General features: G+C 32.6%; 1 protein-coding gene, 2 non-coding genes and 1 pseudogene across 6 annotated transcripts; 2 read left to right on the top strand and 2 right to left on the bottom strand.

Annotated features, from left to right (window-relative positions):
- Positions 1–1,753: 1,753 nt before the first annotated feature.
- Positions 1,754–2,734, bottom strand: anr-57. The gene is made up of 2 exons (NR_101954.1): positions 2,634–2,734; positions 1,754–2,146 (listed from the first exon to the last, which is right to left on the bottom strand).
- Positions 2,206–4,402, top strand: R13.6 (annotated as a pseudogene). Its single transcript has 2 exons — positions 2,206–2,494; positions 4,020–4,402. Coding segments are annotated over exons 1-2 (672 nt in total).
- Positions 4,403–9,464: 5,062 nt separating this feature from the next.
- Positions 9,465–9,580, top strand: R13.7. The gene has a single exon (NR_056574.1). It is a non-coding gene; the product is annotated as an Unclassified non-coding RNA R13.7 (non-coding RNA).
- A 461-nt stretch (positions 9,581–10,041) lies between these two features.
- On the bottom strand, positions 10,042–12,638 carry zipt-2.1 (Zinc transporter ZIP3). 3 transcript variants are annotated; one of them, NM_001031625.8, is made up of 7 exons: positions 12,519–12,616; positions 12,338–12,462; positions 12,176–12,293; positions 12,050–12,132; positions 11,839–11,916; positions 11,042–11,273; positions 10,042–10,665 (listed from the first exon to the last, which is right to left on the bottom strand). In NM_001031625.8, the coding sequence occupies exons 1-7, from the start codon at positions 12,606–12,608 to the stop codon at positions 10,300–10,302; spliced, it is 1,092 nt and encodes a 363-aa protein (NP_001026796.1). In that variant the 5' UTR covers positions 12,609–12,616; the 3' UTR covers positions 10,042–10,299. The 3 variants fall into 3 exon arrangements, 2 of the variants coding, with proteins under 2 accessions (NP_001026796.1, NP_001122755.1); NM_001129283.5 differs by lacking the exon at positions 11,839–11,916 and having other exon boundaries at positions 12,519–12,638; NR_002446.1 differs by having other exon boundaries at positions 10,300–10,665; positions 11,042–12,132; positions 12,519–12,608.
- Positions 12,639–12,940: the final 302 nt, after the last annotated feature.

Raw genomic sequence — 12,940 nt, 5'->3', positions numbered from 1 at the left:
TGTGATTTATTGTCCAATAAAAAGTTTAGTGGACATTTGTGTAAAGATATTGTGACGTGTGAAAAGTTAAAAAATTGAAAATTGAACACTCGAAAAAAGAGAAATTAATATTATATATATATAACTCGGCTGAAAGACGTAACAAGCAACAGGCTCTTAAAAGTTTAAAAGAAATACGAATTGTAATAAAAACTAGCAAGGTTTTAGGAAATATCGAAATTTTTTATAAAACTTTAGAATATGTCAAAACTTGCAAGTGGCGTTATTAAAAAATTTGAAGAAACAAAAATGGTAAAATGTTATTAGTATTCAAAACAATCAAAATACTATTCGAGTTTAAGGAATAAAAGCAATGAATCTGAACGACAAAAAAAGGTTATGAAATGTTTCATCAGAAAAAAAAACTGTGGAAACTAGAATCTCAAACTGGAATCTTGATGATTCAAAAATCATATGAAGCACGAAAAAAGCGTAGGGCTATTCAGAAGAAATCGTCAGAAAATTGGTTGTTGGCTTGTGGAGGTGAGCATTGGCATTGGAGCAGCGCCATGCATGTGTCCGGAAAACACGTGCGAGCTCCGCGCGGCAATGACGCGGTGCGCGGAGCAACCGGAACACACGTATAAATAAATACACATAAACAAGCCGAGCAAGAGAGCATCTCAATCGGAGAGGCGCAGCGTATGGAGAGAAATGATTGCGACCAAATGTCTTGGGTTTCTGAGCTCTCATCAAGTACGAGATGGAGGGACGATGGAAGACACAGAGATCGAGAGAAAACGGATCATTTACATATGGGACAAGAAGAATAAGAAAAGTGGAAAAGAGATGATGGAACAATAATTCAAAATATCATAAGTCAGAAACGATTAAAGTTATTTAGAATTTTTATGTACTTTCAAAGTTTTAAATATTCAGAACACCCAGAGGTATCTTATATCTTGTACTATTGCATTCGGTTTCAGAAAATTATCATCGTGAAGACTACGAAACTATGCTAGATATTTCATCAAATACTTTCCTGAATTTTTGACCCAACTTCCTTGAAAATCTCCACGAGCGCTACTCCACATTTAATTAAAAGGAATAGGAACACCTGAGCATTGAACATTGCGAATAATTTGCACTTTCTGTGTAAAAGTTTCAAGTGTTAAATATATCTCTGACCTTTTCGTACATCACTGTTTGCTCACTGCTATTATCAGACCAAAAAAAGAACATTCCCTCCAAAACTACCAAAAGTTCAGATGTTGCTATCATGTGATACCTATGAAATTGATTGCGAATCTATTTGCTTCCAACTTGATATAAAGATGATTGATTAGAATGATAAAACAGAAATCATAATTTTGTTGAGACACTTTTTCGAGGAACAATAAGAACAATTTTGTAGGATTTATATATCGACAGAAAAAGAATCTAACCTCGATAGTGAAAGTTAATTCAAAATATACTGAAATTTTGCTCAATCATTTTTGGAATTTTCTGAGGTTTCGTAATCAAGTTTTCTTTTTTTTTAAAGGTGATGCAAAATTTCAGAGTTTTCATGATTTTTGTCAGAAACATGTAATGGAATTTTGCCTATTTTTTAAATTTAGTTATGAAAAAGTCTATCCAAAAAAATTGGGCAGAAGCTTACTATTAAGGGATTATAACTAACTATAAATTCCATATTTAAATTTTTTTTAAAATCACGTAATAATGTTAGATCAAATATAAAACTATTTGTAAATAAGATAAGCAGGAAGTGATATTGAACATTTTTCATCTGGTTTGTTCAAAAGATAAAGAGGAACACGTGAACATCGGAACAAAGAAATTAGAAAACGAGAGGAATTATGATTCGAGAAACATGCGGAGACTGGGAGTAATTGCAAGTTAAAGTTTCAGGTGGAACATGAAGCCAATAGATTAGAAATTACATAAGCCAGACTATTCTCAGGAAAAAAACCTCTTTATAAAAAAACCAAATTCCGATTTTCGTAGTCTGTAGCTGACAAACAAATGTGAGAATAAATAAAATCTAAATAAAACAAAGATTTTGCGTGGATCAACATCGTGATGATGGCAGACGATAATAGGCGACGGCTATCGTCCGGTGGGCTAATAGAAACAGAAAAAAATAAGTCAAAAATATGAAGAAAAGCTAATAAATTGCTAGTGCGTTATCTGCAGAACGTATCGTCATGTTGACGTCGTCGTTCGAAGAGATGGAAAAGAAATGAAGAAGGTGACGATGAAGAATCCGGAGAAAAAAGAAATACGAAGAACTGTATCATTATGCAAGAAGAAGGGACTGAAAATGAGGAGAGTGAGGTAATGGAAAGAAAGGCGGGGGAAGAGGGAACTGCAAAAGCAATCGATTTCTTTATTATTTGATCAACGATTGAGTCATTTTTAGATTGAGGTAAGGAAATGGATCAGAGGAAAAGAAAATGAAAGAAAAGGGAAGAATTATTAGTACAATGAAACTACAAATAAATTAAAGTTGAAGACAAAGATTGTAGATCTCAAAAGTTTCAAGGTGCAGTTAGGTTCCAGGAAATGATTTTAGAATAACTAGTATGTCACTTTTGGTTTTTTGTTGGAATATTCTATTCAATAATTTAAGTGAAAATTGAAAAAAAATGAACAAAAAAAAAAAAAAACATTAAACGTACTAAACCATTTGTAAAAGCAACAGAGCCAAGATATGGGTGGAGCTTGTTTTGATGTCATGGACATTTTAGTTCCCTTACATTTTTATTATTTGTGAAGTTCAGTTTTAACATTTATAAAAGAAAGAAACTATGGATAATGCAATGAAATGCCAAAACAAACTCCACCCATATCTTGGTTTTTTTGTTGTTGTCTCCAATTTTTCTTCATTCGGAAAACCTATATTTTTAATTATTTAGCGTTCACATTATTTCAAAATGAAGGCAGAATATTACCATGATCTTTTTAACATCTGCTTGAAGAATTGTAGATGTTCGTAACTATTGAACAGCAGTCGGAAATAATTTTGAAATTATCGAAAATTTTAACTTATTTTTAACGATATGGCATGTACATTAACAACCGTTATCATGCACTATTGGAAAATGAGAAAATAAAATAATAACATTTCAATGAAAAATTAATAATGCAACATTTATATATTTTAAATACATACGATTAAGATCAATTTGAAATATTAAAACATATGTTTAAATTCTGAAACACTTTCAGATATATTTAACAATTATGTTTTGTTTACATAAATGATAACAAAACAATCATTAGCATCTAAAATAAAATTAGAACTGTAAAGTCAACAAAGAAAGATGCTCATGTGGTAAGATTTTTCTAGAATAAAAACACTTTTTTAGAGATTCAATAGAAGAAAGAAACTTGTTTGCGAATACAGATCAATGTTCATTTAGTTGAGGTCCATCAAACTTTGCACTTTAGACTTTGATCTTGTGGATAATTTTGTGAAGAAAAAAATTAAAAGGTAAAAAAAAACAATTGAAAAATAGGTAATCTAAATAAATAAATAACAAATTTTAAAGTTGTAGTAAGTTTTATCAATTGTATCTTTCATATGATAATTCGATATTTTGAATTACTGTAGAGAGAGAGTAGAAGTTCTACAGATATTCTAAAGAAAAAGGTAAAGATTTCTTATTAAAACATTATCAATGAACTTTAAGTTTTTTACTGAAAACCTTGAAATATAAAAATAAACAAATATTTCTAATTTCTAATGAATCGTTAAACTGAATTCAGTTGGTTTCGTCGCACCTTACATTCCACACCAACAAGACAGCTGTTATGTTTCTTATCAGTTATCAACCTGAAACTGTTATCAGGAAGAAGCTTGAAACTATTGAAGTTGCCAGCTGACTACACAACATTACTGGGAATATCCGTCACTGTTATCCCAATTCAGTTTTCAATATAGGAACAATTGGAGATGAAGCTTAATGGAGGATGATATGGAAGAAGTCAGAAGAAATCAGAGGAGATAAAAATTGATCGATCGATTTTTGTCCGTAAAAAGAAGACGAAGAGATGAGGAGTGGAGTGGCCGATGGCGATTCGAAAAAGAAAGAAAACCAAGCAGAAATGTGGAGGAGGAAAAGTGCGCGAATCGACGAAAAGCTTGCTTATTGCCACTGTCTGGCGCCTCCACAAATCAATGGATCTCACAGGATGAAAACGGGTTTACAGTCAGCGTCTGCGTCTCAACGGCACTCGAGACGATGAAGAAGGGCACCTCTTCTACTACTTCCTCTCGAGAAAATGAATAAGAGAGAGGGGGGGAGAGAGAGAGGGTACCATTGTCCGAAGACGTCGCTACCATCAGACTTTTACCGAATTCCAACAATCACCGACAAACCATCAGAGACCACCACCACCACCACCCAAAAAAAATGTGAACGCGTTCGATCGAAAGAGATTGAAAAGGTTCGGGAGAAGCTTTGTCCCGAGATAAAGGGATCAAATCAAATGCTATTGAAATCAAAAACTAGACTTTACATGGGTGATATCACACAAGTTATGCTGTACAGCTTGGGATGTATTCTTGTTTAAATCAAATAATTCGATCGAGGTCTATGAAAAATAAAGGACGTCGGATTTTATTGAAATTTAAAAAAAAACCAATTGCGTTTTTTTTTTTGCAATATCGTTTATACTGATTTTAAAATGCATTTATTTTGGTCGAAATTCTTGGTAGCGTGACCAAGAATTTCGTTGAAATTTGCCAGCAATTGCTAAGCTTCAGAAAATATACTTTTGTAGAATGGGGGAAAAACATTGGATATTATTTGCAATAGGTGGACTCAAGATCATCTAGTTTTAAAAATAGTTTTGAATCTGATAAGTGATAACCCGGATAATTCGAGCCCAATCCTCCCAATTTTCATAATTTTCAAAATTCAATGTGTTTACTGGCGACAACAGATCAACAGGCATACACAAGCCATATTGCAAAATTCCACTATAATATTTGCCCAGCTACGATTTTTGTGCCTTTGCAAGTTTGACCGTGCCGATTCGCACACAAGCACGGGTCGATAATCCTCCAGCGTCCCCTCGAAACAAAAAGCACGCAGGGTTTTCTAGCGTTTCTGACAATGTAAATTGTGCTCAGTGAGCACTTGGAGACTATCTGTTTTTTGGTGTTTTGACGTGATGTTTCTCTTTGGAATTGTTTCTTTGCCAAACAGGGTTCGAAAATTGGAATTTTTTGAAAAATGTCGAACATTTTTAGGAGTTTGAAGAGTATCTTCTGCCAAGAAACAGCACATTATGTTCCTGAAGTTTTGTTCAAGTCCGAATAATTAGTTACCCAGACAAGGGTTTGCATGGTCGAATGACGTTGCGTTATCTGTGTTAAATTAGGGTCATCAGAAGAACTCGATGACGAAATGAAGCAAAGAAACGTTTTGGCATGCTTCTAGAATGAAATCATTTTCTAAATGAAGAGAACAGGATTCGTGTTTGATTTTTGTTTTCAGTTAAAATACCATTAGAATGATTTTATCAGAGAGGAGAGAACGATTTAAATGCCAATTATGGAACTCGATCTTTGATTTTTCATGTTTTCTAAGATATCTAAAATTTAGTTTTTGTTATTCCATAAGCAACACTGAGCACACAAGCCTAAATAAATGTTAGCTGCCTTTCTAATTAAATAATTTTTCGGTATGAGCGTTTGGTTTAAGCCCTGATGTTATACATCGAAAGTTGAAGTTATATGATTAAAGTGGCAAAGACAAATTGTTTCTTGTTTTTTTTTGTTGAAAAAAAAGTAATTTGGTGGACCCGCTCTCGAACTGTCGCGTTTTGACAGAGATTCAACAATTCAAAATTTTTTTGTTTTTATTCAATATAGTCTTATCACATAGTTTCCTCTTGGAACTATTCGACTTTTGAAGCTCAGCCGGATCACTCGAATCAAATATTTACTTGGATAAAGTTGGAGGTATTTTATCCTAAGAACTAATAGTAAATTGTATCTATTTAAAAATAAATTCATAATCATAGATTATTAATAATTTTCGAAAAAAGTGACATTTTCAATAAGTCATCACAAAAAACCAAAAAACAAAACAAAAACTGGGTCCAAAAAAAACAATAAAAGTGAGTGTGAGATGAAAAATGATAAATGTGTTCCAAAAGGCGGGTTTCTTTCTGTTTCAAACAAGTGATTTATGGAAACTCGCTTGTTTAGAAAATGCGGAAAGAAACAAAAAACAGAAAATAGAAGTAAAAATGTTCAGATTACGGATTGAAAAAAGGAATTGAAAAGGACGCTGGAAGGGAACAGACAGAATAAAATGAGATTGACACGCGATTTGATGGAATTATAGAGAAGATGAGAAGCTTTTTTTGGAGGGAAAAAGAACAGAACAATGGGTTTATTTTGGTAATGGTTGCAGAAATGGGAAATTGGTTTAATTTTAGATGGATATGGGACAATTTTACTGGTCACTCAAAAGAAACCAGTTGGAAGAAATAAAATATTAAAAACATTGCTTAAATTATCTCAATTTTGAGATCTAACGACAAATCAGCGTTTAGTTACGCCCGGAATAGTGAGCGTTGCTGATTGGTTGAAAACTGGGAATGGTTCAAAGTTGATTGGTTTGAGGATTTTAAACTAGAATAAATTCAAATAAGAGATGCTGAAAAATCACATTTTTTAAAATTTGCTTCTCCATTCATTTTTTTTAATATTTTGTTGTTTTTTAATGATTCTGTGGCACCTTTTTCGGAAAATATAGAAAATCTCCTTTCACTGCGGTTTCAAAGTTTTTAATCAAAAACGTTTTACAAAAATGTATTACAATATTTGTACTTTTTGAAAATTTTCATTAATGACTATAGTTTTCATTGAAACAGCAAAAAAGTTTTTCAAAAAATATCCTAAAAGTGTCTATTTACGTAAGAAACATTTTAAAAACGCAACTAAAAATATAAATTCATCTTCTTTACATAATCTTTACTTAAATTTTAATATGAATACCGAGATTATAAAATTCAATTTTACATCAAATATTGATAACACCGATCGGATTTTTGGAATTATCCTAAGTTTTCTCCAAAATGAAAATAACTTGCAAAAACGAATTTCTCACAATTAGTTGAATGTAAAATTCCAAATGTCATTAATAAAAACTAAACTAGACTGCAAAGATTTCATCAGATGTACTTTATCTGTAAGTTCAGCTCCAAATTTTATGTCAATTGTGTCACAAAAAACTCCAAAGGTTCATATTTTTTCGAATGAAATGTGTTCCCAAAAAAAGAAATTCTCTGTCTTCGTTTCATCCACCAAAAAAATTTAATTAAGCCTTCATACATTGACATTTGGGCAATGCACTTTACTTTAAAATGTACTTTGATGTCATCTTTTCAATTTAAACGGGAATAAACAAGAAATCAAATAGCTGAAACTGGAAACATTTGGATGAATTAAAAATGCTCAAAATGAAATTTCCAGGGAAGTGATATTCGATTAAAGAATGCTTATGTATAAATTAACACGAAATGCTAGAAATTCAGAATTCAAAGGTGCAGAAAATAATTGAGAATCCAAAATAAATATGTTTCAAGTGAAATTCTGCAAAGAAAACGAGGTTAAGCAAAGTGCACACTATATTGCCCAAATTACAAGCTTTCTTAGATCATTTCATAGTTCTATCATTGAAAAAAAAGCAAAATCTGAACCTAAAATTCAAGAATAAAAAGTACATAGAAAATAATCTGAAATTGTACAAAACTTCTGGGAAAATCCGGAAAAAATTTCTTGAGCTTATTTTGCGTTTGCCCTCAATAATATAAAAACAAATACACCTGCGAATTCTCGTTCAAAATTAAAATTGTTCGAATTTAATGAATACTTAATAAATCCCCCCATAGTAGTCATTCAGTCACTCAAAAATTATTTATGAATCGCCCGTTTTTCAAATCTTATTCTCTCAATTTTTTTCCGTCGCTCAACCTGTTTCTCGATTTCTTAATAGCAAATCGATCGATAATGCCATAAAAAAACCGCTTCAAGAGGTGGAAAACAATGAAAAAATTGCAAAAAGCTAGTGCGGATCTGTGCCGCGTCTTCTTGAAACCAAAACAGATGACGAACATCTGGTGACGACGTGGCGTCGGTTTAGAGAGAGGGAGACAACATATGGTAATTTAATTGAAAACTTATAAAATTATCTTAGTTTAATGAGATTATAGAAAAAATTACTGTTACAAAACTCAGAGAAAATATTTTCAATCTTCTAGTGACTTTTCGTGTCACAGCTCCAATAAGTTATGGACAGCGCAAAGAAGTTTCCAATTATAACACATTTAATTTCTTTAAATTCAGTTAAATTGTAATGCGTGTATCAGGAATCTCAGAGCATTTCCATCAAGGACTGACGATGTATAGCCAACTAAATCTAGCACAATGCGTACTTGCAACTGTTGCGATCAAGGATGGGCGTTTTTTGATTTCTTGAATTTCTTGATTTCTTGACAGTTTGTCAAGAAATCTTGATTCTTGATTTTATGATTTTTTGAGACAAGAAATCAAGAAATTTGTTTTTTTTTTTCAAAATTGAGATTGAACAACTTTTTTCGATTTTTTTAGCAAACATTTTCAATGTTGAAATTAAACATCGGAAAAAAAGAAATTTAAAGTTTAAGAAGAAAGTTTAGCTTCAAGACTTCCGAGAAAATGAAAAATTGATCATTGTGTCAAATGTTTGTGGTTACTTTTATTTATATCAATAAAAACATCTTTATATTTGAAAACAAGTGCAATTAATTTTAATTCTGGTCTAAAACATTCACAAGAAAACAATTTCTTAATTTTTTGACTTTGAAAAAGGTCTTTGTTTTATAAATCATCTCAATTTGCTCGATATTGTTTATGATTCACATAAAATTGGAACTTTTTGCACTGATGAAATAATTCAAAATTAAATGTAAAATGAGATACATTACAAATAAACAACTGGCTCACCCATATCTTGGTTTTTTTAAAAAAATTTTTTATGCCAAAAAAACAGAGTAGAACAGCTTACTATAATTGTCTCACAATTGATGGACCAATTTTGAGCGGTAAAGTTATGATTATGACTCTTGGAGGCACTTTTTAGTGCTATTTAAAAGTGCTATTACAGACCCATAAATAGAATTGACTTTAAATTTAAATATAAAGCTAAAACAAAAATCACAAAAAAAAATCGATAAAATACATGTTCTGCTGAAACAAAAACTTCAAAATTTCCAAAGTATTTCGAAAGTCGAGACGATGGTCAGTCAGATATTGCGAGCCCCTCCCTCCCTCCTCTACATTTGAATTGAAAAAAGAGCGAAACACTTTGTTTGTTTGGGAAGGTGAGCCCATCAAGTCCATTGAGTGAGCTCAAAATAGATTAGATAATGTGTTTAATGTTTTTACAAAATTTCTAAAACATCTATTTAAAATAATGTCACATAGTTGCCTACTAGAGATATCTGAAACTCAAAAAAAGTGACCCAGATAATAATTTCAAATGGCGCCCGTATGTCCTGAAAAATATGGAACATCTTGAGCATTCTTGCGCTATTTTTCGGCCGCACGCGCTTGCGTCGAATAAAACAGAGCAAATAACTCGACGAAAAGTGCATTGGTCTGCGTCTCCACAAGGTGTTCAACTATCTCGTCGAACATGCACTGTCCACCACGATTTTTTGTGCACGCGCGCCATCATTTGAGATGGTAGGAGAAGCTCTGGCTGAGGGAGTGAGTTACACGAAAAACAGGGGGCTCAAGGCAGATATTGAAACAAAATGTTTTTCATACTCTTGAAGGTGTTTCAAAAAATTAGAAGGGAAGTGTTTATTTTTATTTTGCAAGTTTTGAAACACTTGCGTAGTTTTCAGCAAAGTTTCTCCTAGAAAACAACAGAAAACTAGGGCCAACATTGGGAAAATAATCTAAAAAATTATAACAATCTGCAATTATATTCAGCATACTTTAAAAATCATGATGTTGAAATTTTCTACATCTGTAAATTCCTTGTATTACCAATCTCATTTATAAGAGTTTATTTAGAATAAAATCAAACCTTGATTTCGAATCACAATCAAATATTATTTTTAAAAAGAAATATACAGAGAATTCTTGTCATTATTGAAAAATGACAAGATAAAATGAGAAATTGGAAATAATTAACATAGTTCAAATATAATCAGAAAAAATTAAAGCTATAGCCGGAAAGGTTCATGGGGACCTCGTTTGTTCGAAAGTAAAACCGGATTTACATGACTTCTTGTCTAAAAATGTTGCACTCATACAGCAGGTGCGAATGAAAATGAAGGTGATGGGAGTGCTGATGGTGATGGTACACCATGATCTGGATGTCCGTGACCATGACCTTCATGTCCAAAGAAAAATTGTAAAGCAAGAATAACCATAAAACCAAGACCAATACATAACAATTGCTTGAGCGAATTGAATCGATTCTCTTTTTCTGCGGCAAGAATTTCAAGGAATGTAACATAAATGAAAGTTCCAGCAGCCATTGCTTCTAAAAATACAATAGTGCAATCTTTTCCAAATGATTTATCTCCGGTGTTCTGTAGCAAGGTTCCAAGAACTGATCCAAGTGGTGTCATAAGTGCATAGACGAGAATTGTGCACATGACAATTCCTTTCTGAAAAATGAGCTTTCAGATAGACTAATACGAATAATAATTGTGTTTGACAAAGTACTGAATAATCCATATATAAATATGACAATATGATAACGAAAAACTAAGAAAACTCGTTAAGCTTGGAAAAACTTGCTGAAAATCCTAAGTTTTCAGCTGGATTTAGTTTGTATCCGCGGGAGACGAATTTCAAATAAAAAATCAAACAAAACAATTTTAGAATTGCAGATGCATGTCTCAACGTTATTTTACCAGTTTTTTGTGATTTTTTTGCATTTTAGTGTCATTCTAAAGTTTCTAATCAGTTTCAATCCGCATATAGCTCCCAAAGAAATTTTCTATAACAATTTGAAGCATAAATGAAAAATTAAAGACTCACCTTCTCTGTATTAGCTCTTGAAATTTGCAATCCGACTGAAAATGCTTCAATCGACTTGTGAAGAAGAAGAGAAAGGAACAATGTCCAAATGGCAGCATCAGAATCTTGAACTCCGAGTGCAAATCCTTCTAGAAGTGAATGGAAAGACATTGCAATGGCAAATGTAAGTGATTTGAGAAGATTTCTTTTCTCATCCGAAACAACCCATGGCGCTGTTTCCTCGACAACCAAACTGAAATTTAAATTTTGAAAAGTAAGGTCGAGAAGACTGAAAATACTTATTCATTCAGTGCTGTGAAAATTTAGAGTGAGTAAAATTTTTGGTAATAGTTTTGAAAAATTATAACAACTTTTGAAATCATCCTCATGGCTGACAATCCAAATAAATAATTGCTAGCTGAAATACTCTGATACTCATTTTTTCTGTGAACATTTGAAACTCAAGAAATTAATGTTTAAAATTCAGGCTTCAAGCTAGGAGCTAAGAAACAAGCTGAATCTATTTGGTAGTAATTTCACACTTGAATTTCCAGATGTTCAAGTATGTCCACAAAAAAAAGGTCTTCAGATTCTTCCAGTTGGAATTTCAGCATTACAATAGTCTAAGTTTAAAGCCAAATGGCCACTCGAAATTCCTGTAATTCCTAGTGAGTTACAAAAATAGAGCCCACAAGCACATTACTAGTCAATTTTAGCATAGTGATTGTTAAAGCAAATATTAATAGAATTAGCAAACACAAAATTAGTTCAGCAACTAAAACCCCATGCAAAAACCAGAAACTAGTAACTTTTCAAACCTGTGCCTTGTTCGACTGTCGATCGGAATCATCAATGTTTCTGGAGAAGATGAAGATCCATTTTCAATAAGTTGAACTCTGAAGAAACACCACACACCATGCTAAGAAGTTGTATTATCGTGCAAATTAGTGAAAGGATAGAGAAATTGATACTTGGAAACCACAAGGGACTTGGATTAGTGAGGAAATTATTAAAATCGTAAAAGCGTACCTGGTAACTTTTTCTTTTTTAATGTCTACTGTGAGAGGTATTGGTGGCCCGTGTGAGTGTCCATGACCTCCTGATCCAAATACCTGTTAGAAGAAATTATTTTCAGCTTTACAAAAGAAAACTAACCTTTGCAGTGATTTCTTCAATCAAATATACAAAGAAAAATCCAACACAAATGAACAATTGATTCATGGGTAACCGGAATTCTACGTTATAAGTTTCCAGAATTTCTCCATATGTTTGTCTGAAATTGCAATATTAAATTAATCCAGGTAAGCATAAACTCACTGAACATGTGGCATTACATCTAAAAAGCAAGTTGCCATAAATACACCACCGGAGAAGCATGATAGATATGAAAGCCATCCGCTGTCATTTTGATCTTTCCCTTTCTTTTTAAGGAATGTTAGTAGCTGAAAATAGCATTTTCAGAAAATTCCAAGCTTCTATTTCACTTCTCCAAACGTACCAAAAGAGGTGCAGAGCCGGCAACAGCAGTAACAACAAGTAAAACTAGAGCTAGCACTGATTGAAGAGCCAAATATCCTCCTTCAGTCATGATGAGCTCTGCAATATCAAATGCTTATTCAAGTGTAAAGCGTTTTTGTTGGTTTTATATCAATTGCCAATCCTAACCGGCCGGGCTCGGTGAGCACAGTGGGTGCGGGAAAGGAAGAGTGTCAGGAAAAGTCAAGGAAATCTTGATTCTGATGTCATTCCGACGGTTTGAAAGAACTGTATGATGTGTGAAGGAAAAGCGAGAAGAGAGGTGGCGAAAACAAAATGAATAGAGAAAAAGCGAGTGTGAGGTGTGAAAACAATAAGTAATGAAAGATCATAACTATTCTCTATTATACGTCTTGGTATAAAACGTAAAGCAATTCATATTGA

The sequence above is a fragment of the Caenorhabditis elegans genome, chromosome IV, assembly GCF_000002985.6.
Source record: "Caenorhabditis elegans chromosome IV".
NCBI lineage: Eukaryota > Metazoa > Nematoda > Chromadorea > Rhabditida > Rhabditidae > Caenorhabditis > Caenorhabditis elegans.
This window is presented reverse-complemented; position numbering and strand designations above follow the sequence as displayed.

Bases quoted from the DNA above. Each gene is read 5' to 3' on its own strand.
- zipt-2.1 (NM_001031625.8), bottom strand. From the start codon at position 12,608: ATGACTGAAGGAGGATATTTGGCTCTTCAATCAGTGCTAGCTCTAGTT. The intron at 12,133-12,175 runs GTTAGTTTTCTT...TTCTTCTAACAG, and splicing joins TTGAAGAAATCACTGCAAAG to GTATTTGGATCAGGAGGTCA. The intron at 11,274-11,838 runs GTTTGAAAAGTT...TTTAAATTTCAG, and splicing joins GACAGTCGAACAAGGCACAG to TTTGGTTGTCGAGGAAACAG.